At 45.1% G+C, this 23,570-nt stretch overlaps 1 protein-coding gene across 3 annotated transcripts in view; it reads right to left on the reverse strand.

Moving 5' to 3' along the window:
• SLC8B1 (solute carrier family 8 member B1) overlaps positions 1-23,570 on the reverse strand; it is a 244,809-nt gene that overhangs the window by 18,681 nt on the left and 202,558 nt on the right. For all 3 annotated transcript variants that reach the window (XM_085636233.1, XM_085636231.1, XM_085636232.1), the window contains one exon: positions 23,413-23,566. In XM_085636233.1, the coding sequence (XP_085492359.1) occupies positions 23,413-23,566 (154 nt within the window). The remainder of the gene's footprint in view (positions 1-23,412; positions 23,567-23,570) is intronic.

Raw genomic sequence — 23,570 nt, forward strand, 5'->3', positions numbered from 1 at the left:
TTTTGTTTCGTAAAGAAAAAATTAGCATTTAGCTAATCAGATGGCTAATAATTCAATCATTTGCCAGTAGATAGAGGTGTTAATATGTACCTGCAGGTTGTTTTTTTATATGAGCTATTAAAAACACTTGAAACTTGTTGATATAAAGTGAGGTTCCATATCTAATTTGTATGCAATATTCAAAGTTCTTTTATTTTTTACGGTCTGCAACCTCTGAACTGGACAGCAAAATTCACTTTCATGAATGGACATACCAAAAAGGCATTTTAATGCTTACGTCATCAAATGAGTGAAGCCCTAGCTTAGAATAGAGTTTGGGTAATGGTGGAGATGAGGATATGCAATGTTTTTAATTTTGACTCTTCGATTAAAGGTGCCGAATTGTCAGCTTAAACATGTGACGGTCTCTTACAAATCCGCCACGCCTTATACTCCTGTCTCCAAAAGGGAGAGACCCCTCCTGACGCCGCAACCCTTGAAGACCGACTCCTCGATGGCTACTTACCAACAAAGGCCATCTCGCTCATATACAAAAAGTTAGTGAACCACACGGGAGACCCCCTGGTGAGATTGCGAGAGAAGTGGGAAGGGGGTGGCATAATACTAGACGATGAAGACTGGGTAGCGGCGGTGTCTTCGCCACGAGAGGTAGCCATTGCAGCAAAGTTGAGACCAATACAACTCGAAATTTTGCACCGAATTTACATCACGGGGCCAGGAGTGGTACTAATGGGTAGAGCATCTGATGGTAAATGTTGACGGGGTTGTGGAAACAAAGGTACTTTCCTCCACATACTATGGGAATGCCCACATATCCAGAGGTACTGGAAGAAAATACATGAGATTCTGAGTGAAGTGTTAAACCATACACACCCCCTGGAAGCTAAAAGATGTCTCCTGAATGTGTGGGAGCCAACGGACCTAAACAACACACGCATGACCTGGGTTACATTGGGGCTAATGATAGCCAAACGCAACATCGCTCAGAAGGGGGGGGCATCGCCGGCACCAGCTGTGTGTGCATGGAAGAAAGACATGGATTGGTGCATGTTTCAGGAAAAGTAGGTCTATGTAGCTAGGGGATGTCCCAAAAAGTGGTCCCACATATGGAATGACTGGAACGAATATAGGGGGAATCTCTGTACCACGCCACTGATACCAGCTCAAGATGAAATGTTATAGACATGACATGAATCACCAGTAACCGCCACATGTATTTGTATTTGTCTGAGAACCTTGTAAAGATAAGAAACGATAATGTAATGTACTCTGCCTTGTGATTTTCATTCCTAGTGTTAATAAAAAGAATTATTAAAAAAAAAAAAAAGAACATGTGATGGTCTCAAGAGTATGGACACTGGTTGCATACATGTAAGTGGCTCACACAATTTTAAACTCTGAAAGTGATACTCTGGAACCTACTACCCTTTTACAGAAGCAAACCTTTGCTTACATTTTTATTTTTTTCATCTTGTCAACCCTTTTTAGGTCTCGCCTGGTGTTAGCACCGCGCATGCGCTGCTCTCGCCATGCGAGGGCTTCTTGGAATCGATACGATTCCAGAAGCTCGCTTTCTGCTCTGCCCGTGTTTTGCATTGGTTCGCGTCATTTTGCGTCACCAAATATGCAAAACCGGGTGTTATGATTGTCCAGGAGGCTTTTTAGTCCCTCCTGGTTAGTTACCACCCTGTCCGCTTTTGGCCCTGCCCACCGGGATTGCATCTTTTACGGCGGCGGGTGACAGTGTCTCCTAATTAGCCGCTACGCACTTTTTTGTTCTCATTGGGCTTTGGCAAAGGCAGGCTTGTGTTTATTTTTGCATCGCGCTTTCACTTAAAGTGAAAGCGCGATGCAATTATAAACAAGCACCTACCTTTGCGCAATGCCGAGAGCTTGTTATTTATTTTAGTTAACTCGCTTGTCGTCGGGACAGCAGTAGGTTTCATGAAGTGGCTGCTGTATTCATGAAAGAAAGCCGCCCGGTCGCTTATTCCAATCGCCCATTGTCCCTCACAGTATTTACATTCACGCGCTGCCAATGAATTGCTAGTTATGATTTTTAATAACTATTGCCCTAATTTAAGATGGTTATTGTTTTTTAAAGCGCATACGGTGGCCGCGCAACTTTATTATCGCATGCGCAGCCAAAATGCTTTTGTAGTGTGTTCTCCCTGAATACATACATACATTGTTAAGTTAGCATAACCACGTTAGATGTTAGAATGCCATCTTTCTGCTTTTGCACACGACACTGCGTTTACATGTTATTTCTTAAATAAACTGCTGACTCGAGACTTGCCTCACACGAGAGCAATCTGTTGTTACCATCCCAAGCTCTGCGCAGCGACCTTGGTCTGTACATGGTGTGACAAACAGTCTGGATTATTACACAATGCATGTTTTCCACTCTAGGTTGATCGACCCACTATTTAGCCATAACACACGCGCAGCTGCACATACCTGAAAGTTGGTGCGTTTAATATCACAGACATCATGTTTATTATTCAGACCGAAGACGAGCCTTCCTGCGAGAAGTCTCCTGATGCTCCTGTGATGTGATTTCACTAAGCTGATCTTTGAGGTATGGGGTCCCCTATTCAAGCCTAAGAGACCTTCTATTAGCATAATAATAATATTAGCTTCTTAGTAAAGGGAAGGTGGTAGTATCCACTGTCATTATAATATGATCACCCCTTTTATATTCTATGGTATTGTAACTATGTTGCTGGTTTTGATATTAATCATTTGTCTGCTTGTATTAGCCAAAGTACTGCATCTTAGGACACGTGGTCTATAAAAATAAACCCCTTTTATTTACAACGTGTCTCTGTTGATTATTGTTGTGGACTGATGTGAGAATAATATACGAACAGGTATTTCCGATTCCCACCATTCCTGAGTATGTACTGAGTCGCTTGTTCTGGGTTGTCTATTCATTGGGACCGCCGAGCTAAATCTCGGATAACGAATGGGACACTTATGCTAGCCGGATACTGGGTTCTGGGTTCTGAGGTGAGTTTCTGGTACACCACAATTCACTAAGGTCCTGGGGTTCTTCGCATAGTTCTGTGTATCAGCAGAATCCCTGCAACATGGCGCACCTAACGTTTGGTCTATGAGTTGAAACGCCTTAGTAGTGCTTACATTTAGTCCACAGCACCCTCATTCTTGTTTCCGGATAACAAGTCTGACGGATTTTAAACCTACCTAGTTCTATTGATATAGGTTCCTTCAAGCTTGATTATTAAAAAGGTTATTGAACCCTTGTGCTACTGAATACTTGAAGTGTAGCTTGTCCTAATGGCGATAAATATTGCGGCGCATAGTCGTGCGGCACTGAAACGTCATTTGACGCAGTATGGAGTGCCGGACGCGGGCATGGACGTCATCTTTGTGGTGGGAGCCGATGCGGCTCATCCCTTTGAGTTATTCTACTCTTGGGTGACGATTCCGGCAGTCAGTGGAAATGATAATACATTTCATTCATACACTGCCTCTGCAGTGCCTGCTGCCTATGCACCGTATAGGACACAGGAGATACCAATATCTGCTTGGCAACATCAGATTTGGTTTAATGGCGCCCTCCCCCATGTGGTTATACCGCCGAGAATGGGCCCTTTATCAATTGCGGGGGCCACTTGGCCGGTACTAGCCGGATTTACGCCTCATCCCCGTTACCTCACGGTGACGGTGGATGAACTGCGTGTACTACACACTGCCCTTATAACAGTATATAGGGCGTTAGTGCAGTATGTGTCGCGCACTGTACAGGCGGGGGCGCCTGTTGGTGCGGGACAACCTGGTGATCGTCACGCGGTGGTCATTAGTCCTGTTATGGTTAATTCTGTTGTAGGCAAGCGCCCCCTCACGAGGGATGATTATCCCTTTTGGCTTGCTGAAAAATTTGACCAAATAGAAGCGGTTTATCCGCATACAACTCCTGTGGAGAAACACAGGATCCTCACCATTAGTTTGCCTAAAGACTTAGTTCCCCACATGGATGATTGTGTTTCTTGGGGTAAGGTTTTTGCTGCAACGTACGCGCAGTGCTTTGGCACTCCGTCTATGTTGCAGCTGCCCTCCGTTATCAAACGTGTTCAAGAGGACCATGGAGCGGAGTCTGCGATAGAATTAGGGATGCGGCTCCTCGGAGATTTTGGCCTGGTGGCTACCATGATAATGGGAAACCTTAAGGGTGATGCGTTGCACTTTCAGGTTCGTAATGAACTGAAGAAAGTTGCTGAAGAGGACAAACCGCAGGAATTTGCAAAAATAATTTCAGAAGCATATCGTGATTTGGGTCGTAGCTCTTTAGGAGTTAAGCCTGTGATCAAGAATCCCGATTCTAAGCAGCAGGGTAAGGCAGGAACTTCTGGTAAGGATGACCGACCCATTTTTCCAAAACAAAAGTGGCCGTTTAAACAACAGGGCAAGCAGCAGCAGAAACAGGGCTCTCGGCCTGCCTCTCCCGTACAGTCAAGTAGTGAACGCACTTATGATCTGCGAGATCGTGCTACTATTAAGTCTCCTGATAGATTTCAGGTTTCTGAACCGCGTTCTCCTCGTTCTTCACAGGAAACATCGGCTACACAGTCTGGTGGCGGAGGCGGTGGCAAAGGTCGGGGTGCTCCACAACAGCGTGACCAACCCCGACAGACTGAGGGTAAAGGCAAGCAGGACGAGTTTGCTCGACAAAGACCCCCGTTTCAGAAGAAGAAAGTGGCGGTTCTGACGGCAAAATATGCCTCAGATAGTGCGGACACAGCTTCAGAACCGGACATGGGCGCTGACGCTACTAGACAGCGCGGCGGAAATTACCATAGTCCGTCAAGCTCTGCGTCCATTTCTGGCGGCGACAGCAACTGATGTATTGGTTACTGTTGAAACAGCTGACACCAGAGTGGCTCCCCCTGATAGACTTTATGAAATAGTCTTATTAATAGAGGGTGACATACAACGTACTATAAAAGGGATTTTTTGGGATAATCTGACCACCACCTATGATATCCTCCTAGCGGAGGCAGATTGGCCCCCAGCCTTCATTTTGGAAGCTCCTAGAGGGGAGGAGAAAATCCTCCCGTCCTTTGCGCACACTGTGCCTAAGGACCAAGCTGAAATGTACGCTGGTGAGTGGGCGCTGGCGCTTGCGCCAGCGGTGTATCGTACTCAGGTGGGTTGGGACCGGTTGTCCCCCTGTCATGAGATTCCATTGCGGTCTATGCCCCAGCCTCAGCCCCAATATCCCATGCGTCGTGAAGCTAGACCCCACGTCGCTGCGATCCTTGAGCAATTGGAATATCAGGGTGTTATTGAAACTTGTGTGTCCCCTATGAATAACCCTTTATTCACTGTAACGAAGCCTGACGGCTCGTACCGTTTAGTTTTGGATTACCGGCACCTAAACTCCCATTGCCGGACCTGCGCGGTACAAAATACACATAGCTCGGCTTTAGTCGACAGTCTCGTGCGTAAGAGGTTTAAAACGACACTTGACATTTCCAATGGCTTCTTTAGCCATAACCTGTCCACACTGAGTAGCCAGTGGACGGCGTTTACTTCGGGCGGAAAACAAAAACAGTTTACGAGATTAGCCATGGGCTACAAAAATAGCCCTGGCGTCTTTTCCGCTCGCGTGGTTTCTCTCTTAGAAAGAATAGACCCCGAAGCATACTCCTATGTTGACGATATCTACCTCACGGATGATGAGCTGTTGCCGCATCTGTCTCGAGTCGACAATATTGTAGTGAGTTTTGCTGACTATGGCTACAAATTCAATTTTGCGAAGTCACACATCGCGGAATATACAGTGTTGTTTTTGGGCTACGAGCTCAATAATGAAGGAAAGGGGTTAGCTCCCCACTTTCTGGAAAAGTGCGCATGCTTGAGTGCGCCAACGACGCTAAAGAAATTACAATCTCTGCTGGGCTTTCTGAATTTCGGCCGTACGTACATTCCTGATTATGCCCAGCGTATCAAGCCGCTTTACGCCTTGGTACAACCCACATTTTCGAAGTCTAGCTGGCAGCTGGAACATTCTAAAATTTTACAGTCTTTACAGGCTGACCTTCTTGCTTCTCAATATTTGCTGACGCGTGATAACCGCACTAACCTGGTCATAAGAATTGTGCCAGGCGCCGTGGGTTTCACGTATTTGACGTTTAATGAGGGCGATACAGTCCCCATTGCGTACAAATCCCACTTGTACACCTCTGCTGAATTACGTTTTTCCGCGGTCGAAAAAGTTCTGACTGCTGTACAGATGGCGATCCTTAAGGAACGCGCACTGTCGCATGGGAAACAGATTCTGGTTGTAACACCCTATCCTGCCTTAGAGGCAGTGACAAAGGCAAGTGTACCAAATTCTAAAGCTTTGCATCCTCGGTGGATACAATGGGCCACAACACTGACGTCGCCAGACGTCACTTATATCTTTGATGCCTCATTACAGACTCAAGAGTTCTTGCAGTATGAATTCGTTCATCCGGCACCTCTGTCTTTGCGCCCGCTCGAAGAATACCATTGTGTCATATACACTGACGGGTCTGCGCAGCCCGCGATTGGATCGAAGCACGCTTATTCAGCGGCTTGCGCAATTGTCGTAGGTACATTCGTAAATGGTGAATTCCAATCTGATGCAGTGCATACGCAGTCATTGGGTGATTGTACCGCGCAATTGGCGGAGCTTCGGGCTCTGGTGCTTGCACTGGAGTTTGCTGATCCCCGGGTCACTACTCTTATAGTGAGTGATTCCTTCTACTGTGTCCAGTCCTACAATGACAATTTACACTTCTGGTCTCAGAATGACTATCGAGACACAAAAGGTGGCACAATTAAGCATAAAACGCTTTGGGTTCGAGTGGCAGACTTTAAAGACCGTCTCCCTCTCGTGAATGTTATTCACACTCTTGGTCACCAAAGACTTGGTGTCCATGCTGTCGGCAACAGCTTGGCTGACGAGGCAGCAAAAACAGCAGTGGCTACATACTTAGTGGCAGCAGTTACCAGATCAAAAAGTAAGATTGATGATGACATCTTGGCAGCTATTGCTGCTACAGAAAAGGGAGGCGATTACCCGAAGGGTTTTCCTTCTCGTTACATTTACCATTTAAGTCCTGATAATGTCCCATTAGTGAGGATTAACGACGTTGGTGACAGAATTATTCCCAACGCGGACTGCAGGCCAGCACTGATCTTGGCTGCACATGAGGGGTTGGCGTCTGCCCACGCCGGTGTGTCAGCTACAATATCTCTGCTACAACAACGTTACTGGTGGTTTGGTTTATATAAACAAGCGCGTGCTTATGTTCTTGATTGTGACATTTGCCAACAGATTAAACCTTCTACTGTTGCGCGGCCACCACAGACACAGCTGTACATCTCTAATAAGCCATTTGGTTGTGTTTATTTAGATCACTGCGGTCCTTTTTCCTCTGATACTGCGTACAAGTACATCTTGGTTGCAGTGGATTCGTGCACACGTTTTCTATGGGTATGGCCACAAAGGAGTGCTGACTCGCGGACTGTCATCAGGGATTTGCGTGTCTTTGTGGGAACTTTTGCGTGTGGTACCTTCCATTCTGATCAGGGCCCTGCGTTCGCCTCTAAGGCTTACAAGGAGGCTATGAGAAATTTGGGGGTCCTAGTCAAATTTTCGTCCCCCTACCGACCTGAGGGTAATAGTGTGGTGGAGCGAATGAACCGTGACTTAAAGCAATCATTGACAGCACGTGTTTTAGGCACAGGCCGGAACTGGCTAGCCCATTTGTATAACGTCCAACGTGCACTTAATAATCTCCCTAGAAGGTCTCTGGGTGGGCGGACCCCGTACATGATGCTCTTCGGAATCAGAATGTTTGTCCCAGACCTTGATGGTCTAGACATGGCGGCGGCGACCGCACCCTTTGACGTAGATGATCACTGTGCTGTTTTACAGACTCTACAAGAAGCCAGAGACACTCTTTCGAAGGAACATTTGCCCTCCACATCTGAAGCTGAAGTTCAGATTCCGGTAGTCGGCTGGCTACCCCGAGTTGGTGATCTGGTCCGTGAGAAGGTGGAGAACAAGAAGGAGTTCGGCCCCTCTTATCGTGCACCAGTTCCAGTGCTTGGAGTGCAGGGTACAAGAACAGTCATTTTACCTCCACTTCCTGGTCGCAAAGAAAACAGGTACATCTCTATTGACAATGTCAAACTTCAGCGAGTGGCCGATACTTCTTAGTGTGACTCCAGCAGTTTCATGCCAGACGATGCAAAGAAATTCAATGTTAACTCTTGCTTCTAACACCTTGCCTGAGGTTGCCATCGAGATGCAATCTGTTACTGATCCCTTGTTGATACCATCGGCTGGTGGTTTGCCCGAAGAGACTGAGTATGCTTATCCTACACGTGGTCCCTCACCTATTTTACAATCTACAGCACTTGGCCAGTCCCGTTTCTCCTTTGACACTAACTCATTACCCTCAAGCCCCCCATCAAACATTGCTGTTTTTTTCAGCTGGTTTAAGAGACATTTTTTGATTGCCCCTTGGACATACATCTGGTTGATACTTTTCACTATTTTTTTGTTTATGTCAATTGGATTTATAATAGTTTTTTTCCGTCTTGTGGATGGCCACTATCTGAGTTAGAGATCGACAATTAGACTTATCAATGGAACTTTGGCCCCCCACTCCTCGTCCCACGTCATGAAGAGGGACCAGACTTTTGTGAATATTACTGCCTGGCCCGTCTTGGATGGAATCGCATGGGATGCTGTTAAATTCCAAATTCATGGGCCTACAGAGGTCATTAATGTACCTAATGTATTTCGTGTTTCTATGGGTGATGTGGTTAGGCAGAACATACGTTCCGATGATTGGGATGTACACGCCATTGAATCACTGTTTTCTGATTTGAAATATTATGCCGCTTTTGATGCTGAAGATTTATACGTAAATGCGGCTAATTATGCGGAACAGTATTGTTTTCAACATTATGGAAATCATTTCCTGCATAAAGCAAATACATTTAGAAATTTTGTAAATTTTAACCAATGGGAACACTGTCCTACTCCCGAATTCGGAAGTTCACAAACACTAGTTAACAAGTATTCATATTTTACCGATTTCAGTGTTTCCGACCCGGCAGCGTTTTATTTTAAGGTGCTGCCTGAGTCTGCCGGAAAGGTTAGACTGACACACACAAAGTTACTTTATTCCAAGTCCTTTATGGACGAGTTGTCAATCAAAGGTTATGATGTATGGAAGGCTACTATTGATCTAAAGTCGGTTTGGGGTTCCAAGCCGTGGCAGGTACAGGGTACAGAGGCTTTACATCGTGCCTGTCTTATACCAAATCATATTTTATTTTTAAATTCATCCATCTTCCAAACCACCTGTTTTGGATTGGCTACTTCTAAACAATTAAAGTCACCTTCTGTGCCGGATCTGGGCGCTTATTCCAATTGGGATAACCACACAGATCTGTCCCTTACTGCTTTGCAATCCTTAGTTTCAAACACATCTTTCAACATTTCGAAATTTCATAGTGAGGGTTGGTTAGTTTGGCAACGCAGTTCAGACGCCTGTCAACGTCGCTTTTTGGGACTGAAACCGGGGTATACTCAGGAACGCGTAGATCCTCGGTTTGAGTCGTCACATACTGTAACTACATACTCTGTGGGCAAGTTATGCCAATCTTGGCTGCGACATTCCACCTTGGCGTCTGTCAAGGTTCATTTATCACAATTACATGACAAAATAGATTTGAATGATTTTGTAAAGGGTCCTGTGGGTAGCAGAACAAAAAGGTGGGCGTATGCTATTTACAACGAAGTCTGGAAGTTGTCGCAGATTGAGGCAGCTTCCAGGTTGAGAGCTATTGACCAAGCAAACATGGAGAAGGTTTTAGCTGTTATCGATAATAGCATTAGCACTCTCTCTTCTAGGATTTATACATTAGATAATATTGTTTCTTCTGTGGTTGATATTGTGCATGATGATATGTCTGTGTTATATCATGGTCAAAACCAGTTGCGTTCTGTTATGCAGTTTGCATGGACATTGCAGACGTTAAAGGCGGGGAGAGTCCCTTGGGACTATCTTAACATTACATCGTTATTTCTTCCCTTTAACCTTACTGACAAGCAGCGATTTATGTCCATGAAGGATGCTACATATTCATTGTTACATATTGAAAAATTAGAACCATTGCCTTTTTCTGTAGCGGAGATCAATTCAGCTACGTGGTTAGTCCACGGATTGATAACTCTCCCTTTTGCGCTTTTTAAGTTCACTTCTTGTATGAAACATTATGCTTTGGGTAGATATGAACCGCTGGGCACCGCTTTCATACATGAGGTTTGGTCCCTCCCCTTTACGTATAGATGTACTAGGGACGGCACTGAGGTTTATTTGAAAGGAGAGGAATGTACAACGACACCAGACCATTCCTTGGTATGTAGGCACATTCAATTACACGGCGCATGCAATGTACAAGCCCCGAACTTAGCCTGCGTCCTACGAGGTATCCCAGTGCCTGTGATTACGCCTTCTTTCACGCTGCTTGCAAACGGTAGTTATTTAATTTTGAATAATGAAGCTTGCTGCGGGATGTTAGTGGGAATCCCGTACATAGTAACTGTCTCGCAGAAAGTTGTCTGCTGCAATAATGTTCTCTTTCCACCCCCGCATGGGCAGCTGGATGTTTCTATCTGGCCTTCGATTCCAACCTTGAAAGCAGAGTTCAACAAGTTGAGCAGAATAAGAGCTCTATTGTCCCAAAAAGAGGTGCCATTGACTTCCTCTCGTGAAACATTTGTCCTTCACGTTGCTAATACGCGCACTGAGGTACAGGCGCTTCTGAATACTGACCTCCCCCTACATTTCGGCACTTTGATCCAAACTATTTTTAATGCCTCGTCCACGACCGGCCTGGCTCATTTTTTTAAACTTGTGGGCTCGGGTCTCGTGACCTCTTTCAAAACTATTTTTGGTGTGATTCCGGCATTTTTTCATTCACTTTTCTCGAGCATCTTTGGAGGTGTTCCGCTGCTTCTGGCGCTGGTGGCAGGTGTGCTGCTTTTACTTTTCATACTACGGAATGGCTGCTCCTTCTGTGCCACACGAGCGCCTGTCCCGCCTGCATCTTCTTCGTGATAGGATGCTTGACTTTTATGGAACTCTGCCGTTGGCGACCTTAAGCCTGGCATATGGATTATCCTTCAGGTATTCCTACTTCACCTGCGTGCAGCCTGTGTTTCACTGCCTGGATTGTCCCTTTGAATGGCCTTTGGATTTGTGCTTGACCAACCTGGTGTCTCCGGTGCCGGATTTCGATCGACTGATGAGGCCCTTAGTGTCTCACGAGTTGGCCTGTTCTGGTGTCCGGATAATGGCTTGTGGAGCAGCACATGGGATCCTGGGTAATTGGGACATCTCTACAGCTGCCTACAACTTCTTGGCTATGAGCTATTTGGAGGAACATTCCGGGTGCCCTCTGATCGTGCTGGAGGCTCCGATGGTTGAAGAACACGTATGTTCCTTTTCGTTGATGGATTGGATGGCTGAGACTTTCAGTGGACCTGCAAACGATTTTTTGTTGGAAGCTGTGGCCACATATGCTGCCTATACATTCATGGATTAACTGGACAGTTGTCCTTTGCGCCTGTGCTACTGGACAGCACTTTAGCGCAACATTTCTTCTTTTCTTTCTCCTTTTTTCCCGATGGTCGTTTTGAGTTTTTTTTTACTTCCATATTTTTTGTTCTCTTTCAAAAAAACCCTGGTTTATATTTTTTGTAGTTTCGGACTTTGGCGCATTCTGAAACTCTGCATTGGTTACGCCTTGTTCTGCTCTGACGACACTGAACTCTGCGTTCTCTCTTTTCTTGCCTATTAAATAGTGCTTCGATCAAGGGGGCGTGTAGTGTGTTCTCCCTGAATACATACATACATTGTTAAGTTAGCATAACCACGTTAGATGTTAGAATGCCATCTTTCTGCTTTTGCACACGACACTGCGTTTACATGTTATTTCTTAAATAAACTGCTGACTCGAGACTTGCCTCACACGAGAGCAATCTGTTGTTACCATCCCAAGCTCTGCGCAGCGACCTTGGTCTGTACATGGTGTGACAAACAGTCTGGATTATTACACAATGCATGTTTTCCACTCTAGGTTGATCGACCCACTATTTAGCCATAACACACGCGCAGCTGCACATACCTGAAAGTTGGTGCGTTTAATATCACAGACATCATGTTTATTATTCAGACCGAAGACGAGCCTTCCTGCGAGAAGTCTCCTGATGCTCCTGTGATGTGATTTCACTAAGCTGATCTTTGAGGTATGGGGTCCCCTATTCAAGCCTAAGAGACCTTCTATTAGCATAATAATAATATTAGCTTCTTAGTAAAGGGAAGGTGGTAGTATCCACTGTCATTATAATATGATCACCCCTTTTATATTCTATGGTATTGTAACTATGTTGCTGGTTTTGATATTAATCATTTGTCTGCTTGTATTAGCCAAAGTACTGCATCTTAGGACACGTGGTCTATAAAAATAAACCCCTTTTATTTACAACGTGTCTCTGTTGATTATTGTTGTGGACTGATGTGAGAATAATATACGAACAGGTATTTCCGATTCCCACCATTCCTGAGTATGTACTGAGTCGCTTGTTCTGGGTTGTCTATTCATTGGGACCGCCGAGCTAAATCTCGGATAACGAATGGGACACTTATGCTAGCCGGATACTGGGTTCTGGGTTCTGAGGTGAGTTTCTGGTACACCACAATTCACTAAGGTCCTGGGGTTCTTCGCATAGTTCTGTGTATCAGCAGAATCCCTGCAACACTTTTCTTTTCAAATGTATATGCTTTTATAAAGTGTGGCACGCCAAGCTTTGTATTCATGGCTGCCACACACTTATCTCCCGCTTCGGTGTTAGTACGAGAGTTTCCCTGGTTCAGCACGGCCCCCGCCGCTTCACGGAAGCCGGGTCTCCACTCCTCCCCCTGCTCTTGGGATCCCCTGGTATTGCCTTTCACACCCTCTCCTCAGGCTCCGCCTGAATGCTCCTTCCCCTGCTTGTTTTAATAGCTATTGCCCTCGTATATTTCTTTTTTATTTATTTTAATTAACTGGCTTGTCGTCGGGACAGCAACATGTTTCATGAAGCGGCTGCTGCGTTCATGAAAGAAAGCCACCCAGTCGCTTATTCCAATCGGCCATTGTCCCTCACAGTATTTACATTCACGCGCTGCCAATGAATTGCTAGTTGCGATTTTTAATGACTATTGCCCTAAATTAGGATGGTGAACTCATGTGATGACTTCATTAACGTCGTAATGTAACAGTCTTGGTTTTCATGGGGGTGCACTTGAAAAAGTCAGTAGGGCCGGACTCTGAGTATCTCTGCTTTAGAGAATGCTTCTTGAGTGTGGAAACAAAAGAAGAAATTTGACAGCGTACATATGTATATTTTTAAAATCTAGTGTATTTTGACAAGCTCTCTTTAACATTTAAACCTCCCATGGGAGATGTGACGGCGTTAGTTGCAGTTACTTAGTACCCTCTGTTATTATCAACTGGAAGCGAGGCAGTTGAAGATAGCAGCCAGGCTGGTCAGAACCGAATCGCGTGCTAGTCTGCACAGCTGTGTGCAGCCTGTTGCTGCCACCCTGTTGTTTTTACTGCACTTTATAGCTACATGCGAGGACAGTTTACCCCGCATGTAAGCAGCAGGCAGCACAACCAGCGTTGCTTCTGTGTATGCGTACATTTTGGCTCCGAAAGAAAGCACTCTATGGCTGAGCCCGAAATGCGCCCACACAAGATCACTTTTTACTGTTCAATAAAAGCACCTCTGGAGGATGAGGAGACTCCTTCCCTGCAGCTCGTATAAAAGTCAGGAGCGAACCGAAGCTCCGTCGAGGAGAGTGATGTGGGGGCAGAGACCGCGGTGACAAAGGTCTCAGCAAAGGAATGGCGGGAAAAAGGGAAAAAATGCTGTATCTCTCTGTGGCACCTTTCCCTTCGCCGCGCTGCACTAGGGCGTTTGTGAAGGTTCCCACCTAGTTGCGCAGGTAGTTTTGCGATGAAAGTGAAATAAAGGCTTCCTGCCCTGTGATTGAAAATGGGAATCCTTGGCTCTATGGCGTGTGTCGCTAGCCGTCGTCTCGATCGAAAACGGGGACACAGACTCACCTTACTGATTATTCCTGGCTCTGGCTCGGGCCTCTAGTGATGAAGGGAGGAACTGCAGCTTGGTTCCATGGGCAGTTTCCTTCGCCGGTGTGGAGGGGGGGGGGGTCAGCTGTAGGGTCATCCGGTGCTCTTTCTCACTCTCATGTGGGCTGTAGTGACACCTCTCAGGGTTGGGGCACAGGAGGCGATGTCTCTGTTCACCTGCGTCCGGTGATTCTGGAGCCTCTGGTCAGCTTGCGAGGTGCGCCGTGGCTGGAGGTACCGGAGTCCAGCCGTAGGGTTTTGCCGTGCACTCTTACCGGCTCCTGCCTTAGGGGCCCTAGATGGATTCAAGCCCCGAATGGGCTTGCAGGAAAAATTCTCGGAACGGATATTAAAAGTGACCCTGCCTGGCTTATGACCAGGGTCTCCTCGACTGGTTCGGCTCCCTCCTCCCTCTCAGCGGCGGCAGGTTTAGTTAAACTGGTATGTTGATATCGGGGGTTTACATTGGCTCAACATCCTGTGATTCTGGGCAAATTACCTATTCTCCCGGTTCCTAGAAAAAACAAGCATTAAAAATGCAATAGGTCTTGCCTTTCATTAAGTTAAAGCCATTTCCTTTGCTATACAAAACAATTAGCAAAGCAAATGGCTTTAACTTAATCAAAGGCGAGACCTATTGCATTTTCAATGCTTGTTATCAATGGTTGTCTGTCGGAAAGACTTCTTCTGGTTAATATATATTATAGGCCTTGATCTTGTTGGCTAAGAGCTCCTCCTAAGTCTTATATCAGATAGTCCATACAAAAATGCCACTTTTGCACCACAAGCCTGACCTGCTGCTGCATTCAAATGAAAGATCATGGTACACAGCAAGGCTGTCCCAATGAACTTCCAGTGGGAACAATGAGGTAATATCTAGATAGAGCCATAAAGACTGAATCCCCAATCAGAACCAATACCAATCAGGGCATCTCCTCAAAAGACGTACGTCGGGGAAAAGAAAACAATAGCTACATGCAATTTAGGAACGATGTACACAAGATTTAGACATTCTCTTGAGTGAATCCTGAGCAACCATTCCTTTTGTTTATTTACCATTTTTGTGGCATTGTAGCACTTTCACCTCTTCCACATGGTGCTGCGATTTTAATGACCAGTTGTGTTTGGTACTGTGTGGTTGTGTTATGTTGGGCAAGGATGACTTGAATACCCACGGGGATTGTGGGAACATGGCGGCCAGCTAGCTAGCCAGTTGTGAGTCGTTCGCCCTCTAGCCTTCGTTATGGGCTTTAGGAGCTGAATCTCCCAGAGCTTTTTGTGCCTGCCTTCGGTGCGGGACTGCTGGCCATTCCCTCCTGATTCTGCGAGGCGATCTTGAGAGGCACTGTAAGGCGTGCCGGGCTCCGCTGTCTCCTTGGGTGGCACGTTTGCTTGGAGCGGAGCTGGAGGCTGGCGTGGTCTCGCCTTGTCGGAAGGCTGCAGGTGGGATCGGACGCCTCCGGCAATCTGTAGCTTAGGGAGGCGAAGCATAGCGGTCCGAGTGACAGAGAGTGAAGAGAAAACGTGAAAATACGAGAGATGCGGTGGGGGCAACAATTTTGTTTGTCACCCGCTGAGTTCTGGATGTGTGGCAGCTCTGTACTTGCACTTTTTAGTGCAGCGGGTGCGCTAGCTGAGTGTGGTCGCACCCGGTGCTCTTTACACGACCAGTCTTCTGGTTATTTATCGGACTATTGCAGGGGCAGTCTCATCGACATATCTTCCCCTGAAACGAGGTTCCCCACCTTTGGCAGGTGCTACTTCGAGCTCTATACAGAACAGGCACAGCAGTAAAAGGCGTAGCAGAAAGGGGCTATTCAGTGGTCAGGATTGTTATACCCAGTGATCAGTCAAACAAAATAATTAAATTAAGATATGAGCCTGCCCTTTACTCCATGGAGTTAGCTACTCAGCAACCTGGACAAGGGGGGTCCGTTAAACTCAAATAATCCTTTCCCTGGGGCACCAAACACTGAGGCACCACTGGGCAAAAGATACAAATTAAGATCACATACCTTTCTGGGTAGAGAAACTCCTGCGCAACAACCGTGTCAAGCCACTGAGACTTCAGTAAATAGTCATAAGCACAGGCAGTCTCTCAATAAATGTGCTAAGTTTACCCCAGCGAAGAGCAGAAAGAAAAATAAGAACCTGGTTTCCTCACAGGTGACTCCCTCACTAAGGTCCTATTTTATGGCTAATTCTCAGAGCAATTCGGAACCCATAAAACATGCTGTGTCAGCAGCAGGAGAATCCTTGGAATTAAACCCTTCTATCCCACTTTCCAACCGATTTGCTCCGTTAAGTGAGACGACCTCTATGGTGGGGGGGCTCTCAAGATGAACAAGGTGAGGTAGGGGATACGTTTTCAGAGGTAGCAGCACAGAGTCCGGATACATTACACAGGATGTTAAGGCAGTTATCGGTGTAGATTGGAGCTGGTTTCTCTACCTCTGAATCAAATCAAAAAGAGATACAAGATACTTGCACTGGTTTAGAGGAAAACCTGTTGGCACTGATGCATAGGATGGGGGCCCTTAAACAAAGTAGGGGAACTAGGTCAGGAGGTTAAAGATAACACCCAAGAAGTGGTTAGACTGAAAGAAAGAGAGCGGGACCTGCCGGAGGGATTGGGGAGGCTTGAAAATATTTCAAGAAGGAATAACATCAGGATTTTAGACTTAAAAGAAGGGTTGGAAGGTGCCAACTTAAAATCCTGTGTTATAGACATTTTGACTAAAGCCGTTCCCCAGATCGCAGCGGCATCAGTTTGGGAAACTGACATCCAGCGAGTCCACAGGGACCACTTTAAGTTGAACTCTGCTTGGAAAAAGCCCAGGAAAATTCTAGTATACATCCAATCCTATCTTCTTAAGGAGCAACTACTGCCTCCTTCAGAATTCGGTCCGACATCTCTCGGGTCACAGAAGATAGGAGATGGGAACTGGGTAAGCAGATGGACGCATTAAGGGACCAGGGAGCTCAAGTCCAGCTGCGATTTCCTGCCTTTCTAAAAGTTGTATGGGCAAACAAAATGTATAATTTCAGGTTTACGGAGGAAGTAGATAGCTTCCTGGCACAAACTAAATCTAATTTATAGTTTATGGATTAAGGGAATTCAGCATTTATTATTATTTTGGTTTCTTTATTTACGTTGGAGGCTAGGGGTCTCCGGCTCGAAAGGCAATATTCTATTGCCAATTGGTAGTCAGGGAGGGTTCCTGTGGGTGGGTTGGGGGGTAGTGGGAGTTCACGTTTGTTGGTGGGGAGCATTGGGAAAAAATAAAAAAAGTAATCATAATTTCATGTGACATAACAGCCTCCAGTAGTTACAACAGAGGGTGGAGTCAGGATAATGGTGGGGGATAGATCTGTTCGGGGAGGGAATCGATATCTTGAATTTTTAAGTTGGAATGTTAATGGCTTAAGAGTTAAACGAAGACAGCGTCTGATTCTTCAATACTTAAAAAATAGTTCAGCTAGGATCCTTATGATCCAGGAGACCCACCTTTTACAAGCAGAATGTAAGGCACTATTTGGAAAACAAAGATGGGTTGATAAGATCATAGCTTCAGACCAGCAATGCTGTTCGAAGGGGGTTGCCGTTCTACTTAAAGTGAAATTAGGAGCTGAGCTTATTAAGTCACAGGTAGACGACAGAGGACGTTGGGTTATTGCGGAAATTAAATGTCAGGAGACTAAATACACGTTAGCTAGCTATAATGGGCCCAATGAGGACGATACTACACCTCTCTGTCTTGCCTTGGCCGATTATGAGGCTCCTCTGATATTGGGAGATTTTAATGTGCTCTTAAATAACAAGCTAGATAGGTCCTCCCCTCGAACGCAGATGATAGTTCCGCGTGTTAAAGACCATCTTTTGAATATTTTAAAAAATGTTAACCTCTGATGTATGGTCGAAAAAAATGGGAGAGAGTAGGGAGTACTCTTTTTATAGCAAGAAGAATTCCCATTACTCCAGAATCGATTACATATTTATGGAGCACTCAGATCTTGATAAAGTTAGCTTAATCAAATATTTGCCTATACATCTATCTGATCATGGTGCCATAGCTCTTAACCTGGAACTCCCTCTAGAGCTCACTCTGAGGAGATGGACATTAAATAGGAGATTTCTTTTGCAACCTTCAACTCCTGTTTTTTGGAAGGTTGAAACTGCTACTTTCTTTCAAAACAATGTAGGGTCTGCCCCCCTGTACATTGTCTGGGATACCTTTAAGGCCTGGATGAGAGGGATACTAAAAGGGGCTGTTGTGGGCTGGGCTAGGGCCGAGAGGAAAGAACTGGCCGATTTAGAGTTACAGATAGCAGGGGCAGAAGCAGATTTAAAGGCGAGCTGTCCTCTTGAAGCAGAGAACGATACCTTAACAAAGAGAGTTGAGGAGCTCCAGCTGAAGTTCAGACTTAAGACTGAAGAGATCTTACTCCAAAATGGGAGGCAAGCAAAATGAGGGACTTTGACCAAGGGGAGAACTATGGCAAGCTTCTTGCCATGAAGAGCAGGGTAGATAGAGCTAACAATTATATTAGTAAGATTAAAATAGGTACACAACTCACAGAGTATAAAGGGAATATAGAACAGGGTTTTGTGCAATTCTTTCAGCAGCTATATCGAGAAGCCCTTCAGGGTGTAGAGGAATATACTGATAGGTGGCTTAAAGAGAAACAGCTTCCAAAAATAACTGAGGCTGGTCAAGGCAAGTCAAGAAATTCTTTCACTAGAAATAACAGGGAGTGGGATATTATCTGTTTTAGATACAGCTAAAAAAGGGAACGCGGCAGGCCCAGATGTCATCCCGATTGAGGTTTATTCCATGTTGAGGGAGGAAATTATCCCGGTCTGGCTAAAATTGTATAATGAGATCTTAAATGGTACATCCCCACTGCCTGACTCCTGGAGTGACGCAGTTATCACTTTGATTCTGAAGCCCGGTAAGGATCCAATTCAGTGCCACTCATATCTGCCAATGTCATTATTAAATGTTGATTATAAGGTATTTGCTGGGATTTTAAATAATCAGCTTTGTAATACATTAGGGCCAATAATGCATGAGGATCAAAAGTGCTTTCTCAAGGGCAGGCAGATGTCAGAACTAGTACAAACTTTAATTGGGGCGGTGGATCTGGCGTCATCACAGGGTCTCCCTCTTTCAATCATTACTGTCGACGCAGCCAAAGCCTTCGATTGTGTGAATAGGCATTTCCTGGATAGGACCCTGAAGGCCTTTGGCTTTGCCGACGGTTTTAGAGAAGTTATTTAAAAAACATATATATCACCCCGGGCTCGGATTCTGGTCAATGGTAGCCTTTCTCCTGTTGTTAATATAGGGCGTGGCACCAGGCAGGGTTGCCCATTGTCCCCTATTCTATATATACATAGAACCTTTAGCCCAGAGTTTAAGATTAAATAAGAAGATCGCTCCTTTTGAAGTAAATGGGTTTGTGAGGAAACTAGCACTCCATGCGGATGATTTAATTTTATTATCCTCTAATATCGACACTAAACTCCCGGAGCTTCTTGTTGAAGCCCAGATTTTAGGGAAATTCTCTGGCTATGAAATAAACAATGACAAAACTGAGATTATGGCATGGAACATCATTGACCAGGAACGGATTTTTGCTAGGGAGCTCAGATATCTCGGAGTTATAACAACTCAGGACCTTAGAGAAATTCCAAAAACTAATCTAGATAGAGTTTCGAAAGAGGTTGATGTTCTATTAAAAAGATGGCAGAATATTTCACTCTCCCATTATGGTCGGGTTAACTTGATTAAAATGTGTGTCCTTCCGAAATACACAAATCTCTTTAATAATATTCCACTAGAATTTGCAAAAGCTGACATTCTTAAAATTCAGGGCAAGATATCCTCCTTTATCTGGGCAGGTAAAGGGATAAGGCTGCCCTGGAACAAACTTAGGCGCAAATTAACGCAAAGGGGCATGGGTTTACCAGACTGTTGGGCTTATCAATTAAAAAATTGTAGGATGTTATTGCTTACTCCAGATGACTCGTTGATTGGCAGCATGTTTAAAGCTATGCTAGACGGTGTAGTGGAGTTAGGATTCATGTACAAATTTGGCTCCCCTAAGGTTTTTGAAAAAATCCGTCTGAAGACGTTGCGTATGGCTGCCAAGCTATGGTGGGATTGTCGAGACTTTCCTATTATAGTGATTGGGCACCTGTGTGGGGCTCTCCTGGAACACCGGAGTGTCTTTTGGACGCTCTAGCTCAGCCACTAAAAGAGGCCGGAGTCTCACAGTGGAAAGACGTTGTAGTGGGTAATAAATGTCATCCTTGGGACTTTTGGAGCCATATTACGAGTGGAGCTGTGTCTATGTTCAAGTTTTATCAGCTCTCATCTTGGTGCAAGAGTCAAAGCTGGTCCCTTTTGGAAGATAATCCCATGGAAAACGAACTACAAGATCTGGCCCCGAGGAAGAAAGAAGTGGCTCACTGTTATAACCATTTTCTGGCTGCAGTAGATAGAAAGATGGAAAAGCCATACCGGGTCTGGGAGAACTACTTGCCGAGTGAAGAGCTGAAAGATTTATGGCAAGTATCTATAGACATTCTTTACCCACTGATTAAATCTGCTGCACTCAGAAGAAACCACTTTTTCACACTCCACAAGATATACTGGTCCCTCCTTAAAATATCCAGAATAAAGGGTGGTGGAGAAGCTAGTTGCCTGAGATGTGGTTTCCAGAATGCAGATGATGTCCACGTATTCGCCTCCTGTCCCAAGATACAAGAATTTTGGAGAGACGTGGGTAAGACTAGGGCCATGGGTACTGATGTGGAGGTAAGCCCATTTCTTATTTTATTTGGCATTGTATCCATGTCTGGTGGGGTGCGAGACCCGATAATGGGTTGTGGAATTCTGTAAGATATTTCAGAGCTTTAGATCAGAGGGTAAATGTATATAGAGAAAGGCCAGATACTGGGTTATTTTGGAACTTGTTGGATGATCCATCTTTCAATTAGATCAGATTGGATTAAGGTATAGGATTAGTTCCAATGATTAAAACCTCTGTGTCAGCTCAGGTTGTGTATAAACGGGCGTTCCCCATAAAGAACACCAACTGAGATTGGAATCACCAAGTTATATGCACCAAAGGTGGACCAGGTCGAGAGGTTGCTATAGCTACGGAGGTCATATGAGGAAAAAAAAAAAGGATGACTTGAATAGAAGTTCTGAAATCTTTATGCATGCTCAGTGATCTAAGCAATGGCTGTCGACCTTTGGTGTGAAATACTAGAAACACATTTGAATCCCAAAGGGACAACTGAGCCTTTTAACCATCTGAGGTGGATACATTTAGTGCTATTACATAAAGCATCAACACCTTTTTGCAGTCCTCATGTGGCGAAACCTGAAGAACTAAGCACTATATAAAAGCAAATTGATACGAATATAACATGAGAATTGTTATTGATGCAAACAAAAGCATCAGAACCATATGGCATTTCTAAATCTCCTCCTCAACCCCTATTCTGCCCCTTTGTCCTCTCACCTTCAGTGCTCCTGACCTAGAGGTTTTCACAGTCCTTTCACCTCTAGAGTTGTCCTCCAAGGTCTCTCGTCTAGGGTGCTCACTTTTGACACTGCTTATTCATGCTCTTTCAATTTTCCCACCGCCAATGCTCACTTATTCCTATCTCGTCTAATGCAGAACCCCAATGCTCAGTCACTCCTCTCACCTCCGATGTTGCTCCCTAATGCTCATTCACTTCCTGCTCGTTAAATTCTCTCATGTCCAAAGCTTTTTAAATGCTTGTTCACTCCACTGCTGTTCCCACTACTTATGAACTTCCCTCACCTCCAGTGCAAATTTCAAATGCTCATTCACTCCTCTGACCTTCAACACAGCTTCCCAATGCTCACTCAATCCTTTCACTTCCACGTAATTTCCCCATTGCTCATTCACTCTTTTCACCTCCAATATTCATTCACTCCTTTCACCCTGAATGCAGTTTTGCAATGCTCATTCACGCCTGTCACTGCCAATTTGGTTTCTCAGTGTTCATTCATTCCTATCACCTCCAAGGCTTTTCATTTACTCCTCTTGCCCCCACGGCTGTTTCTTAATGCTCATTCTTTCCTCTCACCTCCAAAGCTATATCGCACAACTCATTTACCCCCTTCACTGCTAATTCTCTCAGAGGGATTATTCACTACTCTCACTGCCAGTCCTTCCCCAAAGCTCATCCACTACCACCTCCAATTAAGCTTCCTAATCAATCAACACTCTCAACTCACAATGCAGTTTAACATTTCTCATGGACTCCTCTCTCTCCTATGTTGTATCATAATACTCATTCATTCCCTTCGTCCCAATGCTGGTTCCCAATACGCATTCATTCATCTCACCTCCAGTGCTGTTTCCCGATGCTTATGCACCTCTACCCCTCCTGTTTTCCAACCCTGTTTCAAACTACTTTCCTCCTATGCTGTTTCCCAAAGATAATGGACTCCTCTCTGTTGCTGTATCCAATGCTCTATCACCTTTCTTCTTCCAATGTTGTTTCCCAATCTCCAATGGGGTTTTCCACAGCTCATTCACTCCTCTCACCTCCAGCGATTTCCTGATGCTCAATCATTCCCCTCACTATACTGGTTTCTAGTGCTTATGTACTTGTCCAACCTCCAGTGTAGTTTCTCAATGCTCATTCACTCCTCTAACTTTCACTGCTGTTTCCCAATATTCATTAATTGGTCTCATGTCCATTGCTGCTATCCTAATAATCACTCACTGCTATTACTTCTAGTGCTGTTCCCCAATGCTCATTCACTCCTCACCTCCACTGCTTCTGTCTCAACACTCCACTCCTCTCACCCCCATTGCTGCAGTCAAAATTCTCATACCCTCCTCTCTAGCTATTGCCCAATGCTCATTCACTCCTCTTACCTACATGCTGCTATTACAATACTTATTGACTCCTCATCTCCACCGCTGTTATACAAAAACCAATTTACTGATCTCATCTTGAATGCAATTTCCTAATGCTCACGCACGGCTCTCAACTCCTCTGCTCCTATCCCAATTCTCGTTCACTCCTCTAGTGCGGTTTGCTAATGCTCATTCACCCTTCTCGTCTTCACTGCTGCTGTGCCAATGGTCATTTGCAGAACCCATAAACAATGCAGTTTCAAAAAGCGAACTGATTACGCTCACCTCCAATGCTGTTTCCCCAAGCCAGCAGTGTTAGACCAAGAACAGTGTTGCTCAGTTTAAAGATCACGCCAAAGGTACGAAGGATGTTCACAGCTTCAGTGGCAGCAGCATTAATCCACAGTGCACTGACCAAGAACCCCAAGTATGAGAAAATCTAA

The sequence above is a fragment of the Triturus cristatus genome, chromosome 11, assembly GCF_964204655.1.
Source record: "Triturus cristatus chromosome 11, aTriCri1.1, whole genome shotgun sequence".
NCBI classification, from domain to species: Eukaryota; Metazoa; Chordata; class Amphibia; order Caudata; family Salamandridae; genus Triturus; species Triturus cristatus.